This window comes from Anopheles gambiae, chromosome 2, assembly GCF_943734735.2.
Source record: "Anopheles gambiae chromosome 2, idAnoGambNW_F1_1, whole genome shotgun sequence".
NCBI classification, from domain to species: domain Eukaryota; kingdom Metazoa; phylum Arthropoda; class Insecta; order Diptera; family Culicidae; genus Anopheles; species Anopheles gambiae.
The window spans coordinates 17561542-17581346 of NC_064601.1; the positions used below are offsets into that span (position 1 = coordinate 17561542).

At 45.8% G+C, this 19805-nt stretch overlaps 1 protein-coding gene across 3 annotated transcripts in view; it reads left to right on the forward strand.

Moving 5' to 3' along the window:
- LOC1269328 (uncharacterized) overlaps positions 1 to 19805 on the forward strand; it is a 64343-nt gene that overhangs the window by 29574 nt on the left and 14964 nt on the right. For all 3 annotated transcript variants that reach the window (XM_061643707.1, XM_061643709.1, XM_061643710.1), the window contains exons 5-9: positions 5654 to 5764; positions 8808 to 10095; positions 16667 to 16757; positions 16917 to 17126; positions 17455 to 17578. In XM_061643707.1, coding sequence (XP_061499691.1) covers positions 5654 to 5764; positions 8808 to 10095; positions 16667 to 16757; positions 16917 to 17126; positions 17455 to 17578 — 1824 coding nt within the window. The remainder of the gene's footprint in view (positions 1 to 5653; positions 5765 to 8807; positions 10096 to 16666; positions 16758 to 16916; positions 17127 to 17454; positions 17579 to 19805) is intronic.

Here is a 19805-nt window from a genome sequence, read left to right on the forward strand (position 1 = left end):
ATCTACTAAGTTACATGTCTGCTAAGTTACATTACTAATTTGTTTGTTTCGTTTAGTTTCAATTTAATATTTTCTAGTCATCAACTGCTACCAATCACCAAAAATGACCCCCTGTTTGTTCACAAATACACCACTGTGCGGCCCTGATTTCCATCAACTCCCAGCGAGCCGTACCATTTCCACTACCGCTCACAAATTACATCGCCTCAACGCCACAACACTTTGTTGAGCCGCAATGAATTATTTGTTTGGGGTGAAAAATCAAATTTAACACGCTCCATTTTCTTTCATGTCAGTTTGTGTGTGTGATTTGTGAGAGCATTGCAATGCACCCGGGTCCCAACATCAACCCGGGGCAACATTTTAGCTACAAAATTAACAAACAAAGCACACGAGTGTCGGTATTCGTTTGGTCTTTGTTGGGAAAATCAGAAATCCCTTTTTTTTGGCTATTAAATGGTAGAGTTTATTACCCGTCGCACTTAATCTAATGTGTCGAATACGTATTTTTTCCAAGGCGAGAAAAGCCAAGTCGTACGTTTTAAGATTCGGTGAATCGAAAGAACGGAAATCGATAGCGAAACTGATTAAAGTTTGAACCATTCCTGTTCGTGCGGTGTTAACAAGCATGTTAACGAGCGGTGAGTAACACGCTAACTTACAGACAGTTCAGTAAACTTACCCCACTATTGCTACGCTCGAACAGTGTGCTACGGATGTGTGCATGTGACAGGCATTGTTACACCTTCAGTTGCAATTTAAATATTCATTCTTCACCAAGCAGCATACCACTGTTCGGGTCGAAATCGATGCTGAAGCGAAACGCGTTTTGTTTCCATTTGCCCTCCTTCCATCGATGGAAAAGGCTTAAGGTGCTCATCGGGGCCGAACCATCCGTGCCAGCTTGAAGGGCAAATAGTTTACGGCCAATCTATTGTGTGAACTGCAACCAAACTGCGGCTGGCAAAATGGAGCTTGTCGGAGCCACGGAGAAGCCGCCTCCGAGCGAACAATCGAGCTAATGTTGGAAGAGTTTCGCTTGTAAAATCACAGGCTGATTTGAAATTCCGTCCCGCCACAGCGCTCAGCTGATTGAAAGGCGGTACGAACCTTGGTACTACTTCAGTTGCCATCGAGCGCAACGGCTGGCTCATTCAACAGGCACCGCTGAGCTGAGATGAAATTGAAATCCTTTCTAAGGATGTGATTGTGTTGCCGTTGCCATTTACCTTGCCGAGTGACGTACTGATAAAGAAGCTTACTTGCCAAGACCCTCGTCTTTCGCTCGTGCGCTGCTAGTTCGCAGAAAACGTACCAAATTTCATCACTGCCTCGAGGAGCGGGCGTTCTCCACTCCTATCGCTGCGAAAGGTGTCCAAAGCTGAATATTTCATTCCATAATCCGGCCACGGTCGTTCGTCACCTTTTTTTGCTCGAGATTTTAAACCTCCGCATCAAGCTCATTCTTCGGACAGCGTCCACTGGTCAGACTCATGTGTCAATCGTTTGCCTCTTTGTGCAGTGGAAAAAAGGGAAATAAAAGCCAGGAATGCAATAAAACCAGAACGTGCATCATTTTTTATTTCGCCAACAAACCGAAATTGTAGCAAAGAGTGGGAAGTCTGGATCAGATTGAGGTCAACGAAGAAAATGATGTGCCCAAGACACACTCCCACCCAAACAAAATATATGTGCATACCGTTCATATCAGCTGAAGAAGGTGACAGCTGTACGAACCCATTGCCCTTCCGGTTCAATTGCGCTTGGAGCGTCTCCAAAACTCCTGCCAAAATCAAACATCAGCCCACGGACAGCCGAAAGGATAGAATAGCGCTAAGCTCCCTGTTCAAGCCGTTGAAGAAGCTTGGTGCCGTTGTTTGTCAAACCAGCATCCGACAGCGGCTGCTCCTTACGCCAAGCTGTAGGTGGGGCGTGTTGTGCCGGCACAAATGAATCGCTTGCGCTGGAATGCTTTATTTCGTCGTTGCGTCGATGGTGAGCGTGCGAGCGAACGGAAGCACACAGCACACGGTGGTGCGATCGGCATCGCGGCAAACGACGATTCGCAACGGGCGCAACTGGCAATAAGTTAAACGGTTGTTATGGAAGGGGAAGTGGATTGTATTTTTGGAGCAAGAGTTAACGATGTGGTCGCTATTCAACGCATTCAAGAGGCGTTTTTTGTGAAACTGCCTTCGATAGGCATGGCACGCGTAAGTGAATGGTGTAGTGGAATAAAACCACTCATTGAACAGGAACATACAGCGAACAGCTTTCAGTTTAATTCTTGTTTTGTTTTAGAAATGCTGCTATTTCGTTTAATCTTTTGAAACATTATAGCTTTTTCAGATAGCAGCATGTAGTAAAGAATACTGACGTTGTTTCACTCTAATTATTCATGCTATAGCTATAGCTAACTATTGCTAACTATTACTATTGCTGTTATGTTGATTTAGATGATTCATGGTCAAACACGCTGCTGGAGACGCACGCGTCAAACACGCGATTGGAGAGTTACATTTTCATTTGCAAAGCGAAAAACAATCCAATTCGTCAGACATCAACAATCTCCCGGACGTAAATTGTTGCAAGCTATCTTACCGTAAACACTCTCTAAAGCCCTCACCATAGCACTCCCGTGAGAAGCGCAAATTACAGCATTGACCGACACGTGCAACCAACTTTCCCAAGTCCGTCGGGACTTTTCGCTGACAGTGGATTACCGGATTGAACCGAATGTTGATAAAATCAAATCGATTCGAGTCCATTCCGTTGTTAAGCTGCACGAGCGCGAGTGAAGAAAAAAAAACGCACACACACACACACCCATGTCCATGGAATATCTGTCCAGAAACGATACCGGTACGAAGCCCCGGCCGTCAGTGGGCAGTGGGGAAAACAATTTCCACTGATTGAAATTTATTTTTATGCGATCTAGCTGTCACGTATTGATGACGATGCGTTTGTTGCGCAGCATCGGGATGTCGAACGTGCGTCCCATCCTACGCACCGGAGAGGACCCAGAGAGGGAAAAAAACGAAGATTATGAGCTCATAAGCGAGCGCTGGTGTTGTCATGCCGGTTCTCACTGAACCGCCCTTGTGCAAGCGTTTGATGGTGCCGCTGGAATCGTCCTTCGGTGCCATCAGCACAACCGTTTACCGGCAGCGAACAGGGAAACACCTCCGGTGCTGGGTGACAAATTGATACAAATTTATAACCGGAGGAATTAGCTCCGATTGCGAGAGAACATTTCCACGAACGCTAGTCGTTTCTTGGTACTGAAATTCGAAAACCGATTCCAGTTGGCTTCCTTTTTCCGGTTACGGTTTCACAGGACCAACGCTGCAATCTCAGGGCTCAGCCACAGTGGGCGATCGACCAACAGATCGTAGGTTTTGAATTTGTATTTTAAAATATCATTATTTTTGTATATTTTAATATAAAGGTAAGCGCCAAAAATATGTTTTGATCTGCTGCCGATGAGCTTGTTCTACTTCTTATTAATTTCTTATACACAACATATGTTATCTTGCCATGTTAGAAAAAGCAATCATTTCCTATAAATTATACCAAGTACTGAGCACCTTCATTATGTTTACACCAATTATTGTGTGTTTGAAGTAGTCGTATTATTCGAAGTTGAGAACTAATTAAAATCAACAATTTTGATGCCGAAGAGTATTTTCAACAGTTCACTAGAACATTATTCGCCGACTTTTAGTAGTAATCGATTCGAATAACTAATTTACCCGAGACGACCTGTTGGGCAACTTAATTGGCAAAATGGAATATGTTTGGCAAAGACTGGATGCCCCATGGAGTGAATAAATTTGTTTTTAATTGTTTTGTATGGTGAATTTCTGTTAATGGGAGGTTTAACGATTCTATCCAGTTGGATTTTATATGGAGTCTGACACGTGGTGGCTAAAATCATGTAAACAATCCATACAAAATCACACGTAAAAGTACTATTAGAATATAACAAACGAACAAGTTGGCTCATGAATGATAGATTTATTTTTTTTTTGCTGAAGCATAATTAGTTTATTAAGCAAGGTAAAACGCTGTTTGAGTCAATATTGTTGAACATATTAAAAATATTAAAATCCATTTCCAACAGAAATAAATAAAACAAAGCGAATAAAGAAAGTTTTAAAAGAATCTTTTTTTCAACACAAATGGTTTAATGCAATATGCCGAACAGTTATAGTCAAACAAATACAGCCTAGATGGTGAATATTGTTCCTCTGAAAGGTTAGAATTTTCAGCTTTTTGGCTTCAAACGGAAAACGATCCTATATCGGAAAACATGTGATCTAAAAGATTTGTAAAATATGTAAATGAAATAAGCGATCTATTTGCAGACTTCATACACAAGATCATTTCAAACATGCAATGTAAATGTAAAAACAAGTAAATTGTACAAATTTTGACCACCGTTACCCTCATTGTCAAAGTTTTGAGCGTAGAGGTTTTTCAACAACCAAACCCCACAGGCGATCGAAATGTTTAGCCTCAGTTCCAAGAATCACAGCCCGGCTCGGGCTGTGCGATTGCTTTCTTTCATCCTGCAATCGATACACAACACACATCAACTTCGCTCGCGTCGCACGGGCTTTTGGGCTGCGATGTGGAGGGCAAAACAAAACATCTTCCAGCGTCTGGGCAATCGAAGTGCGCCGCTTGGAGTTGATTTATTTCGTCACTTTACATTATCGAATTGTACTGAGACTTTTCGGCATCTTCCGTTCCATTCCCGGTATGGCTTAATTTGGAACAACAACAAACGGGGCTTCGGCAACACTTCCGGGAGTTTGGTGTTTGTGTGTTGGAAAATCCTACACACTCTCACCACACTAATGCTAGCTTATTGCTGTCGATTAATATCGATCTTGGAGCGTTGAAAACTCCGGCAAGCAGTACAGCAAAGACTACCGCCAGCGTACGGCGGAGAGGAAGCGTATCTTAACATAAATCATAGCTATCACCACAACAGCAAAAAAAAACAACAACAACAACAACGCATACATACAAAAAACACCCAAAGCGGTCTAAAGCAAATTCAGGTTCGAGAGTTTTGCTCCTGATTTTGTCTATTCCACCCCATTGGCGCTAGTCGCCCACGCCCAAGTGTGTTTGTGTATGTGTGTGTGTATGTATGTATGTGTATAGACGATATTTCTAACAAACCCCCGCGGTGCCAGCCAGCACCCCCGTATGTTGCCATCGGTGAAGCAAATATTTACAATCTATAGAAGGACGGAAATTTGTTCGGCAAAAGTCAACACGATCGGGTTTGCGCCACTGTTTAATATAGCGCTATCGATGCCAAAAACCAGTGCGAAAGAGTGTTTTAAATTGATTGGCTTTTTCGTGCAAACGCCGACGGGGGAAGCGGAGTTGGAGGAATCACGGTGTGTCTCGGCAGCGAGCTCGAGGAAGTGATTTTGGGGATCTATTTACGGGTTGAACTTGTATGCTCTGCGCACGCGGAAACTTTGGTGCGTTTAGCTTCGCTACTGTGAGGGAATGTATTTTTTCCTTAAATAAAAAAAACAAAGAAAAACTACTATTCGGTTGATACTTATTTTGATAGTCTTGTGAAAATGTGTATTAACAGTTTATTCTTCTTTCACTCTCCATCTTACAGACGCTAACCGAGCGCTATCGCTAGCGCTGGCCAGCAATCTACACATACCGTACACGATAGCAATGGATGCGACCAGCATTCCGTCCTCCTTCAACGATAGCAATGGAAAAGGTAACAAATTGGACATTTTTTCCACGCCTCTCAACTCATTCCCATTGCTCAATCATTTCTAATTTCACCTCAATATCGTAAAAACCCACTCGCCCAAAAAATGCAATACGACCATAATTTCACGCCCCATTACCTGCAATAGCTTCAAATCGATCGATCGCTATCCGAGCAAAAATTTCCCCCAAAAACTCGCAAGCCGTGAGTGAGTTAAGTTGTGAAGAAAAAACATCCTCCTCCCATTGCAATTCAAAATTGGTTAAACCGCACGGCATATTATCATCCAACGATAGGAATGAGAAGAGCTAAGATGGTTCGTCCATCCACTCAACAACCGACCCGATCGAGTTTAGAATGGAGAAATGTGAATTCAAATTTCAATTATTACATTTTCTCTTCATCTTCCACTGAACCACCACTGCGCACTGGATCGGTCGGTCGGTGGAATTTCCATCTGCTCTTAGCTCTTTGCTTCAATGTGTTGTGCATGTGGTGGATGTTCGCCTTCTTTTGCATCCCATACAACGTCTATGGCCAAGCGCGGGGCAAACCGTTTTGTGTATGTAAACAAGTTGAACAGCCAGGGCGAGTTGTGTGCATGTGCATGTGTGTGTGTGTGTGTGTGTGTGTGTGTGTGTGTGTGTGTTTGGTGTTTAGTCTGCGAAGCGGTTTGCATGTGTGCTAGTATATATGCGTGGTTCGTCAATCAACAATCGCAACACCGATGATTACCATAATCAAAATTGGATTCCAGCAGCAGCAGCAGCAGCAGCAGCAGCAGCTCAACAAAAGGCACCGGCATCAAATGGAATCCTTTCGACTTTTCTTTTCCCTCCCTCCCCCCTGTGTGCCCATCGTCAGCTTGTCGGCTATTCGCCAAATGTTAGCAATGTTTGCCTGAGGCACACGCTGAGTGTGCTTCAAATGAAGAACGAGCACGGGATGGATTGCATTGGATGAATGAAGAGAGTGATTCTTATTTTCATCGACAAGCTTGTGTTTACGTTGAGATTAGGCTTTTGATTGTTATTACTTGCTCATCAGTAAAACTACCCTTTTTTGCATCCATTATGTGAATAAAAGGCAACACTCATGTATGCAATACAATTATTTACGCCTACAGCTATGCAATTCTTGCTAAACGTGAAATAAATGTATCAGCAATATTTTGCTGGACATGCTAAGCATCACTTCATCTTAATCATACTTTCCAACCTTTTGCGATTAATAAGTTGATTAGTTTGTAAGTAATAAAACTCAGCTTATGCCATACTTTTGCGTAGAAAATCACAGCCCACGCATTACTGTAATGGATTACTCCCGTTTTGTTACTGTTTCACAATCGGACTAAATTTTATCTACCACAAACACAATCAATCGTAGGGCTGGTGTATAAATATCTACCGTCCAACATTGCTTGCTTTTCGTTCGACCACCGGACACAACAATAAAACTACAATCTTGTTAGCCCTCCGGACGCAGCTCGGACTACGTCCAGGCCGGCTGCTTCTACATCCTTCGGGATGGAGATTCTAGAAATTTTCCCCAATCTGCTCCGACACCATCACAGTCACTGTACGACGTTGGCATAGCGAGAAAACAAAAAACAATGACCACAACTTTGGTTTCTCTTTGCGATTCCTCTCCTTTTTTGCCGTGTCCAGTTACCGTTACCCCGCCCGGCACTAATGTGTGCTAGCACAGGAAAGCTAGCTAGCTAAGCAAGCAAACAGTAATACCGCAAGATTGTGTTTCGATTCACATTGTTTCTTTTGCTTTTCTCATTTGGTTTCCTGACGCTCATCGTCCTGTTTGCTTGCTCCCGGTAGAATTGTCCGCTTCCGAATTAAGACGCATTTGTACACCAAAGTGTTCCCTTGGGAGGTTTTTTTTCGATCCGCAAAGCTGTGTGTCTGTTTGTGTGTGTGTGTGTGTGTGTGTGTGTGTGTGTGTGTGTGTGTGTGTATAAGTAACTTTGTTTTTCTTTCTCTCTTCCTATCTTCCTAACTTGTTCGGGCAGGACTTTGGCCTGTTATTTACAAAGCGTGTTGACCGACTTACCATGCTTTCCTTCTGGTTTGCTCTCTGCCTCCGCTGTACTGTAAGCTTCGCTTGCGTCTTATCCCACTACGACTACTTTATCTCTTGTTCCTCGCTTGCCGCTTAACTTTGAGATACTTTTTCATATCCAATAATCTTTTCCTCTGTTTCCGCTTCTGCAAATCGTGTAAAACAATGAGTACGGCTCGCTGCACTGCGTGGCAAGCGATTTAATTAGGACTCACAGGGAACAGTGTCAGTATTCCGTTTTGTTTTCCTCTTCTCCGTCCCGGCTGTTACACGAAGGTGGTTGAAACGAACGCGCCAAACTGTTCTCGTTCTCGAGTTTTACCACACTGCTGGCTGCTCTACCCGGCCGACTGACTTCCGTTTTTGGATGATAAACTTTGAAAATTACACTCATCAAATCTTTACATCTTAACTCGGGCAAAATCTCATTAAAATCCTTATCGTTCATTAGGAATCTAATTTTCGCTCGCCCGCTTTTGTTCGCTGTCCGCATCGAGGATTGTGCAGCATTGTAGACTTTTTGTTGTTGTTCCCCTTTCTATACCATTGGTTGTAATGAAGCGTTCAAAGTATCGCTTGTTTCATCGCAATTATCACCCCGGCTACGGCTGTGAAGCGAGATATGGGACGGATTTAAGGCCCGGCGCTTGCAACACAGCTTTATCTTTAAAACCCGCGCACGGCTTCAACCCTACCGAAGCTGCACACAACTGTCCTGGCTGGGGCGGGGGCGATATGGTTTGATGGCGTCGTTTGTTTTGCTCACAATGTTACCACCCACAGCTGGCATAAAGGCTCATTGCAGTGCCCTGGAGCAGCGCGCAATCAATTGCGACATTGATTGGCGACAGCTCGCAGGTGGAGGGAGAAAAAAAAACGAGAACAACTCAAAAACGTTTTCGACCCATTGTGCTCATCTACGTTTCGCTTTTCATCTTTCTTCCCCTCCCCCCCCCTTTTCTCTCCGCCAAAACAGTGGTAATCATCTGTTCGTCCATCAACTCCCCACAAACAATCAGCGTAATCAATCAACTTAAGCAGTACAGCAGGACGAAAATTCTGCTCCTCGACCTGGTCGGCACGATTTTCAACAGCAACAACGTGCTGTACCGCCGGCTGGCCGAGAACGGTGCGGAACCGTTCGGCGAAGTGCTGCGCCACCGCCGCAACCTGCTCGTGCTGACAATACTGACGGAAAAGTTTCGCTCCTTCCTGCACCGGCTGCACGGCGTCGATCTCGGCGACTACAAACATATCAGCGAGAATTTGCTGAAAATACGGCTGATGGACGACAAGCTCCCGCGGGACACCGGCAACGATGACGATGGCGACGGTGCTGATGGCTTCAACGCTACGACGGACGATGCTGCAGCGCCCAGCGCGTACGGCGATGAGCAGCCAGCGCCCGTGCCGGACCTCCCACCGCTTCTACCCCCTCACCCGCCCGAGATGCTGCTCGAGCTGCTCAGCCTCGCCACGAACGGGACGAACGCGTCGGAAAGCTGCGACTTCCACTATCTGCTCACGCAAGTCGCCAACTGGTACGAAATTCTCGCCCAAACGTTCGACACCGCCCGCTGCCAGACACTGTTCGGGAGCTATTGCGAAGCCGGCGCAGGCCACGGTGCGGACAGTGCCGGCGACCGCAACCTTCACCATCCATCATCGTCGCCGGTGAACAATGAAACCGACCGCGCACTGGCGAACCGATCGCTAGAAGCAACCATCGATGAAATAGAGCGTTTCTGTGACCTCTTTCTCGCCAGCTACGACCGACTGCTGGCTGACGAGTTGTCCACCATCACCACCACCAGTAGCAGCAGCAGCACAGCAAACGCTTCCTGGAGTTGGGGCGCTGAAGCGACACAACCACCGACCACCGATCATCTGCTCATGTTCGGGGAGCACTTTTACTTCTTCGACTATCTGCTGGCGGTGGCAGAGGATGCCCAGGCACGGGACGGCCCCGGGTACGGGCCCCACCGCAAGTTTCAGTTCGATTTTGTAGCGTTCGACTTCAAAAACATCTCCCACCGCCGGACGGCCGTGATGTGGCGCCCGTTTCTCATCCTGCAGCAGAGCCAGCTGCACCGGCACCAGTTCAGCATGCATCCCGTACCGCCCGGGTACGCCGACTGGGTCGTGGAGGCAACGCTCGAGACGATCTGGATCTGCGGTGTGCTGTGCTGGGCGATTGTCGGGCTGGTCGGGCTTATCGCCGTCGCGATGATCGTGGGAAGCATCGTGTTCAGCATTGCGGTGCGGTAAGTTGGCAAATTGATAGGGTATGGTGGGCGGTTAGAGCGTTTTTTTTTTTTGTTCTCTCATATGGTTAGAATAGCACTAAAAAAATTCCCAGAAAATGCACCCTAAACGCCATCACACGGGAACCATTAATCATCGTGCGCCATGCACCATATCGGCATCAATTTTCATTCAAGCAATTTTCCACCCGTTATAACGTCCCGTACGATAACAATCGTGATATGTGGATGGCGCTTGCGTTGGCACTTTTCATTGGCTTCAGCGCACTGTACCATCATCCTGATGAAGCATTCCTTTGAACTGGTGAGAGTTCATCAAATTTGTTCACCCAAAACCTTTAGTCCATTGCGGGCAGCTGCAATTCAACCGCAACTGGAGCTGACTGTCCCGTGCCTACGGGGAAGAGCGTTTGCAAAACACTTCCCAGAATGCGTGGTTCCAATTTACTGGTGCTGCTTTGCCGTCTTGCTGGGTGATTTCTGTTCATTTTCCCAGCAGAAAACAGGGAATTCCTATCCCTGGAAGAAGCACTTGACCTTCTTCCGCTCTTGAACGTGTACTTTTGATACGCCTAACGAAGTCAACATGGTTGGTGCTACACTCGAAATAGGGCATACCAAACGACAAGGCCCCAATGTGTACGGTCGGATTTTTTGTCTTTTTGGAAACATTCATTCACTTAACACCTTCGACTATTTTTGGCGTTTGCCAAAAACCTTCCCTAATAGGTGCGCCCGCTGTGGGCCCCACCATCATGCGCTGCCGGGTGACGCATTATTATTTCAGCACTCAGCACTTCACTTCCATCTCGCGCCAGTTGACCGGTCTACCCGGGCCGGACCTTTCGCAAGGTCCGGAGATGCCCGGCAGACCCATCAAATTACGATAGACCCCGGCTCCCTGCTTGCTCGGTGATCGCCGACGGGCAGCACACCGTACGCAGCATACCGTATTAGCATAGTGATGAATCGTTCCTTTGCATCGGTCCTGGCTTGGGATCCCCGTTTACGGCCGGGGCACGAACGACAACCGTGCTGCCCTTTTTGATTTGTTTAATGTTTTCATCCACTCGTCGTAACGCTGAACGTTTTCAAGTGCTCGGGTAGTGCCGGAACCGACGGTGGTATGGCGGAAAAGTGGAAGGCCAAAGTTGAAGCACTGCTCGAAACGGGACGGGGGAAGGTTTTTGTTTTGCTTCTTCCTACGGAATCTGACTCGCAAGCCGGAATTGATTCCCTCCCTAATTTTGGTGCTCAGCGACGGCCCAGTCCCTTCGTCGTATGCAGAGCAACGTGCTATTTCTGGCCACATTGATTGACATGCAGCCGGGTGAAAAACATCAATGTTTAACCACCGTGACCTGAAGTTTTCTTGACTGGTGTTTGGTGTGTTTTTCCCCCAGTGAGCGCTGTTCGACTGATGAACCAAGTGCGCTGGTTAGGAAAGCGAAGGAAAAACAACACGAGATGGATAATTGTTTTTCGGTACAAAGTTATTCAATCAGGCCCCGGGGGCTTTGTGTTTTCCTCGGTGCACAACAACAAAAAACAACACCCACCATTGTGGTTTTGTTGCGCTCAGTCTTGTGTTTTTGCTTTTGTTTTCAACTTCCGCTAGCATGTTACCCAAATCTTGCCGGTACGATCAGCCACTTTGCCGTATTAAACTCTTTAATGTCTGCTAAAGCCTTGCCCTTCGCCTAGAACGCCACTGCCACATTAAGCAATTATGATAATAAGCCGGTGCGAGCTGGCTGGATGAAGGATACGGTACGGTTCTCACATTTTACTAATCGCCCAATTTCCTGCCCAATCGGCCAACCCATGAGCGACCCCGCAGCTCCGAGGCGTATTTGCCATGAGCTATCGCACGTGGTTGTTTTAATCGGCTCGGGAATTTATTTATTCAATCACCGAGCATCCTTCGCCGGAGATGATGGGGCAATGAAGGAGAGAGTGGTAATATAAGCACCTTCCCCCCTGCACCTGCAGCTAATGCGTTGCGGCAGCCATCTCTTTCCAAAAACCACCAATCATCCCCACAGCATAAGGATGATAAATAATGCAACCTCCATCCCCGGGGTTTTGTTTGGCTCGACCTGTTGCCACCGGCCCGGATGCTTCACGGACACTCCGAGATCTCCACAGCAAAGAGATTACGCTTCCCGCATCGCATCGGCGCCAAAGTTTGCTTTTAAATTCGTTCCGAGTCAATCCGCGTGTTCGGGAGGTGTTCGCAAATTTATGATACTTTTTCCACCACCGCATCAAACTTCCTGAATCGTTCGGGATAGATTTTTAAGCTCATGGATTGTGATGTTGTTTTATTATTTTTGCACAATGAATAATTAAACGGTTTGTGTTTGGTCATTATTTTGGGCCGGATGGTACTGGGTGTGGGATTAATTAAGCCAACGATGTTAAGAATTGTTTCGGCTTCTTTCCAGTGAAACATTGAGAACGTTTTCAAAAGGTCTATAATGATTCCGTCGACCAAAGCACACGGCCCTTTTTCTGGAGTAAATCTAATTAATCAGCTCCAAACAAATTTCGCTCTCTATGATTTCCGTTGAGCCGGTCTCGTAGTACAGTCGTCAACTCGTACGACTTAACAACATGCCCATCATGGGTTCAATTCCCAAATAGACCGTGCCGCCATACGTAGGATTGACTATCCTGCTATAGGGGGAAATAAATTAGTCACTGAAAGCCAAGCCCACAAGTGGTACAGGCAGGCCTTGACCGACAACGGTTGTTGAGCCAAAGAAGAAGAAGAAGAAGATGATTTCCGTCATTCCTACGTCACATTAAAACCTGTATTAAAACCTTCACGATTCTAGTCAGTTTTTTGTATGGAGTTTGACAGTTGGAGGCTGAAATCATGTAAACACTCCATACAAAACCACACATTAAACTAGCCTGCAATTTTCAGTCTAGATTATACTAGGATCAAAGCTAGAATTAGATTCGAGAACCTGCTCGAAAACACGGTGTTGTTTACATTTACTCCAAGCCATGCATTAAAGAGATCACGTGGTGGAATCTAGAGTCAAAGTGTATGTAGTTCAGGTGGTCTCAAATCATGAATATCTCTTTTTGACAGAATGGGTGAAAACTTTTGTTCAAATAAGCTTTTTGGAGGCTTGATGAATTCACAAAACACTCTTAAAATCTTCATTCAGAAACAGAAGCGATAAAAATCAGCCTTCTACATTCATACACCTTGGGATAATCCCATCTGTATATTATACTCCCATAGATAGCTGCTCGAAAACTGCTATACAATGCAAATATCTGACAGGCTGAAATTTCAGACTACCAACTTTAAACGGAAAGGACCCCAATGCCAGGATCGTATATTCATAGATTACTGGGTCACTGTAGTCTAGAATCAGGGGGTAACTGCGAAACTGCTAAAAGGAAAGCCTGAGTAAATTGTACAAATATTTAGCAGGAACATTTCCCAAGAAAGCATATCCGTTTAAAACCAATCGATCTTAGTTCAACAGGCTATAATACAGCCGCGCTGGCTAAGCGCCAATCAAACCAGAATCCATAACAGAAAGGTTGCAAACACGATAGACCTCACTGCTAAGCGACTTTAAGCACTAAACAATTACTCAACCACTGTGTTTACCAACAACAACTCCCATCGAAACGAACCATCGCGAGGGCTTAAAGAACGATTGCCAACAGTATCAAAGGTACTTCCGAGAGCAGTTTCCCATCTTCAAGTACCACTCAGGAACCATCGCCCTCCGGGTACGAGATCACGGACAAATTACCTCACTGTCCATTTAGAACTGTCCGTATCGCAAAACTGCGAAAGCTAGCTAGCAGGTGTACCCAAAACATTACACCCAAATCCAGCGGCCGAAGGGTCGACTTCTAGCCATCGGTGGATCACAAAGTTAACCGACAAACTTATCCGATCGCTATAGAATACACCCACAAAATAAAGAGAGAGAAAGAGAAAGAAAAAAATAACTTCAAATTTATTACACCACCCTCACAGTCCCCTTGCTGGCTGAGGTTTCGATGGATTTCCAAGAAAAACTTCTTACAAAGTAGTCTCATCATCGGATAGCGCGTTCAGGGCAGCGCAAAACCGTTGTAGCCAACGGGTACCAGGATACAAGGGACGTCGGCACGGCCAACCAGCATCAGCAACCGGTCGTAAGTAAACCGTCCTCCCGGCGCCCGGCCCGATGGGGTGTTTATCTCTTCTCCCGTCTCTTGGCGATGAAAGTATTTCCAACTTTTAATTCCGAACTTTCTAGCTTCCGCCTGTCCCGACTGTTCCAGCGCGCCTGGTGACGCGCGTATGATATGATGAGGGTCCGGGTTTGGAAAAGTCGAGCGTCCGGAAAATTAATTGACTTCGATTAGGTTGATTCGCGCGCGCTTTCACTCTGCGGTGTTGAGCTTTCCGAGGTGGGAGTTTCAGGGCAAGCAGAAGCACCATTCAGTTGCGGTGCCCAGTAAACGATCCCTTTTGCTAAAGGAGAAACAACAGCTTAAAAAGACCATCGGAACGATCGCTAAATCGTTGTCGTTTGTGTAAAAAGTTGAACTGACGAATCGTTCGTCCTTTGTTTAGTCGGTTCGCTTCGGTTATGAAATTTTAGACTCCCTCAGGACACCCAGAGCAGTGGCAATGTGGTGCGAGGAGAAACTCACACGCAAGAAGAAGAAAAAACGGCGTTGGAAAAATATCTTCCTGCCGCCGCGAGGTCCACACGGGCATAACTCACTCAATTAAGTTTTCATCGGCCAGCGATGGGAGTGAAAATGAAACATTGACCATCGGCCGTTCCTTACCTTTCTCGCTGCTTCGTACCGTGGTGATCTATTTCCCCATGCACAGTAATAGGGACGCTTTGGGACGCGTCTTTTTTCACTTCTTTTAGTGCAAAGTTAAATTCTCTTCGCACGCTTTTCCGAGAGACTAGAACATAAAATTCAACCGATGGTTTACAATTTCTAAAGCGCAACCTAAGCTGCAGCTCAAACTCCTGCAGGTGATGGAAGGCTATTTACGTTACAAAAGGTAGTCAAGATCTTGATCTGAACACATTTCTCCAGCCTCAAGCGGCTTTGTATCCTTTGTTTGAGCTTATTCTACGCCTCTGGGTGGAAGACCGGCACAAGAACGCCAGGAAACGGAGCGGTTGCTCTCCGGTCAGCTAGAAAAGATCAACTTACAATTACGTACTCACGTTACCGGAATGCCCCTGTCACGGGGGAAAATTATGATGATTTATGAGCGGAGCAGCAACGGAAGCAACGTCCCCGTCAAACAAGGATGATAGTAAATTATTATCTCTGTGTGTGAGTGTAGGGTTTTGGGAAAGAAGGTTTTTTTTTTGCTGATCGCGCTCCCGGCTATGCAAATTCGGTGAGCAAGATAATGTTTTCCATCGCAAAGAGGGGAAAAACGTAATAGACAAAGGCATGAGCACTCATTCATACGGGCAAAATGGAGGTTACATTATTTAGTTTTGCTGTATCGTCTCACAGAATCATAGTATATAAAAGAATTAGCAATATAAAAATGTCCAGTTTAAGGTATATTATCCGTTTGGCACTGTGGTTTGACGCTTTGTGGCATAACTTTGATTACAGCGTAAAGTAAACAGCAATCTCTGTTCAGTTGAATTGAAGAATTTTTGCTAAAAATCAGGTGACGACATCAGGGCACCTTTAAGAAGAATTGTACAACGACAAGAAGTTTGTATCTGCGCCTCACGCGCGGTTAGAATTAGCTTAAGCAGTACCTTGTTCAATTAGATCAACAACGTCGTAATTAAATGCCTTCAAAGTAATTTTAAATCCATCAAATTGATATTTAGAGTTTTGAAGTTTAATTGTCTGAAAATAAATATTTCCTACCCTTCTTCTTTAGCGCCAAACACGTTGATGGTCAAGACTTGCCTGTACCACTAATGGGCCTAGCTTTCATTGACTTATTGATTACTCGTAGCAGGATAGCACGAAGCCTTGGTACGTAGGTCCATGCGGGGATTGAACCGATACCGGGCATGCTGTTAAAACGTGCAAGTTGACAACTGTACCCTGCGACCTGTCTAAAACACAATACTTCCTTAAATGTACCTACAAAGAGCTATACATAATTGCTCGGTATTTATTCCGCTTCCATGACTGCCGTTTGCACAACACTGTTTGATGTGTCAAACTTCCGCCCTGGCAGAACTGTTTGATGTGTCAAACTTCCGCTTCACAGCCATCAGTGGTGAGCGTTGCCCATCTGCGGAAGCAATTAAACCAGAACCATCTCATGAACCATCTGCCAAAAGAAACGATCAAATATGCCTCATCGGAACGGAGCAATCTTGTAGCCGCATTTTCACCGGCTAATTAAAACGTTCTCCACTCGAAGCAGAGCCATCCACTTGAAAGGTTTGAGCTTAGCCAACATTTTAGTGCATTTTAATACTTCAACGTTCGCTCTGCCTCCCCGGGTACCAGGAGGCGATATAGAATTATATTACGAACGTTCTCTTTTCAAGGCTCTCACTCTCTCTCTCTCTTACTCACTCTTCCCTCACAGAAACTACATCATCAAGACGCGCCTCTCGAAGGGACCGAACAAAATCGTGCTCTCCCCGTCGGATTTTGTGTTCCCGGTGGATATGCGAAGGGTAAGTGTTAACGTGACCATGTCTCTGCCACTCCCGTAAGCCCCAAAGGCTCTGACAGCCACCATTGTGGCGAACGCCTCTTAATGAAGGTCTAATTTGCATGTATTTTTGGCTTGGGGGGGGACATGGGGTTGGATATTGGGGTCTATTTTCGCGCAGGTTGACGAGGGTATCGAGGCGATGCTGTGCTGCTGGCTCCAGCAGCTGCAGGAATTCGGTGGCCCCGAGGTGGAAAAGCCAGATCTGCTGAAGGGATCGATTGGGTCGCTCAAGAATCTGGGACTTCCGGCACCGACCAAGCCAAGCTCGGGCAGTGAAACGCTAATACGGCACAGCACCGCAGCCATCGATCATAAAGCACGGTATAATGTAAGCATCCTTTTTTTCCCCGTCTCGGTTAAGCTTTTGCAATGCCGTTTTCCCCCTCTTCTTCGTTTACTTTCCCGTTATCCTTTTGTTTGTGAATTTTTCTCTTTTTTGAATCGCACACATTCCACAAGGTGACATGATTTTTTGTCACCTCGTTTTATTCACCACAATCGAGCGTACGAAATCCCTCGCTTGACGGTCCCATTATAAACGGACACATTCGGCACACCCGGGAAATTCGAGTCGTTCTGTGGGCATGTTGCTTTCATCTCTTTCTATCTCTTTTTCTCTCGCTCTTTCTTTTCATGGGTATCCCCACTCGACGCAGGGTGATTTAGTGCAGTTGAAGGAAATCCCATCGAGCTCGGCATCCCACGAGCTGAAAACGAAGGCAATGGACTTGCTCGTGATGGCGCACGGTTTACGACACGAAAACATAAATCCTCTAATCGGTAATTTACCTCATGTTTGGCATCATGTTTTCTCTTTCACAGGTTTACGTTGTTTACCTATGGTGATGTGCTTGGAAAGACGTAACGTTTGCGAGCTCACCACCGTTAGCGCCCATCCAACCGGATGTGTCGCGTTTAGTGCCGTGTAAACAGCCATAGCACGCGCGTTTTTTCTCTTTTCTTTATGGCGTACCTGTGATTCGTCAATCCCTAGGAAGGAAACAAGCATTGTGGAGCATTTCTTCTTTACCTGGTGGAAATACGTTCCCGAGCAGAACGACCCATAACGTACACAAAATCATGTCACAGTAGATTTACGGGGCCGGCCCATCTCCCAAAATGCTCAAAACACTCTCGAACCCAATGGAGCACAAGTGTTGCTTGACTGTGGTTTCGGTTGCAACTTTCTTGACAGCTGCCATGAGCATCATCACCACCACCGCCGCCGCGCACCCCATCATTCCCCTAAAGAACGCACATAAACTCAGATCATCTTATTCGATCTATTTGTCATCATTAAGCTGCCTGTTTTATCGAGCACTTCCGCACTGCGCAGTAGACGGGCAGGCAGGCTTGTTGTGCTTCGTTGGCTGACGGCTTCCAAGGTTCGCTGGTGGAGACCCACCGTCAGTTGCGATTAACGGGACCGGGAGGGATTGCGCTCCAAGGTGCGATGGGTTTTCAAGATCAAATTCCCACGGCAAAGATACATTCATTATGTGCCTTGTTTGCGTCTATGCTCTCACTCTCTCCCTCTCTCTCGCTTTCTTGAGCGCATAATTGTGTCCCCGAAGTGAGCGAGGGAATCTTTAAGCGCACGTAGAGGCACGGTTGGGGCTTTTTCGTTTCCCTTGTCTAGCCGTAAGGCTTTAAGTTTTGAAAAAGCTTTATCGAGATCGACGCCGCCTACTGTGCGACAGGTGTTTTAATGTCAAACAGGAGATTAATTTTCGACAGAAAGAGACTACTTTATGGACAAATTTGAACTGAAGAAACAAAAACAGATCAAAAGATTGCTGTTCGAGTAGATTTCTGTAACAATAATTCATAATGCAGACACACATTTCATAGCTAAGTACTCTTGCGTAGTTTATGTAGCGACAACGTTGCTTCGTTCACCATAAATACCTGCTGTAATAAATTGCTCTTTGATGTGTTTATAGCACATTTTAAAATTGTTGCTCAAACGAAACCAAACAACCAGATTTAACATGTCATCAGAGATTTATAAAAACAATTCCAAACGAACGCATTCAATGCTGTTAGGTGAGCTTAACCCTTCATTGTATGTACCTCCATTATCTCATTACGCGACGCGAAGCAGGAGCTAATTATTGTGGCTCCTCCCTTAGCACGAGCCATGCAGTGTTGCCCAAACTCGGGTTGCAGCCGTTCGACACAATCCACTGACCATAAATTCCAATTATTTAGCTATCAAATTATTGACACTAGTGAGGCAACATTGTGTGCGAACGGGGCAATGGGTTCGTAACTGCCAGCAACATGATTTCGTGGAAGCGACTCTCGGTTCTTTGAGCCTGTACCAGTGCGAAATTATATATCGGTACAGAGAATGTTTGTGAATGTGTGTGTGTGTGTGTGTGTGTGTGTGTGTGTGTGTGTGTGTGGTTATTAATTTACTCCTCGAACCCTACGGCGAAAGCGTATTATGTACCGCCTGAGCATCTCCTGCTCCGTTCCCGTATCGCTGCGCTGTGGAGCTTTCATTATTGCACCCAATCTAAACCCAGTAGCCCGGTGGCTTGTGATCGAGAGACGATGAAACACCATCGTTAGCAGGTCCCCGGTATTGACTGCCCGGGTTCTCAGCAAGACGACCCAACGACACAGAAGCAACAGGATGAAGAGGCTCCCAGTTATGGAGCTTGATGAGTGGCTTCTGCTGCCGTTGTACAACACACACTCTGTTGTCTGTCATTGTTAATTCTACAGCCTCCGTCCGCTTCCTTCCATCAGCGTCATAGTTCGAAGAAGTGTGATATCTGTAGCTCTAAATCTTATTAATTAGAGACGTCTCTGTGTGGTGCGTTGCCCGTTGCACACGAACTCCTGGCACGGTGCATTGTTGTGACAAGATCAATCTATACGCATCAATTGAATATCGGGCCACATCAGCTTGAACCATTGAAAAGAGCTTTTTCTCTGGTTGCTGGTAAAGGTCACACAAGCAATGTTCAACAGCTGGCAACATATTCATTTAAGTTTA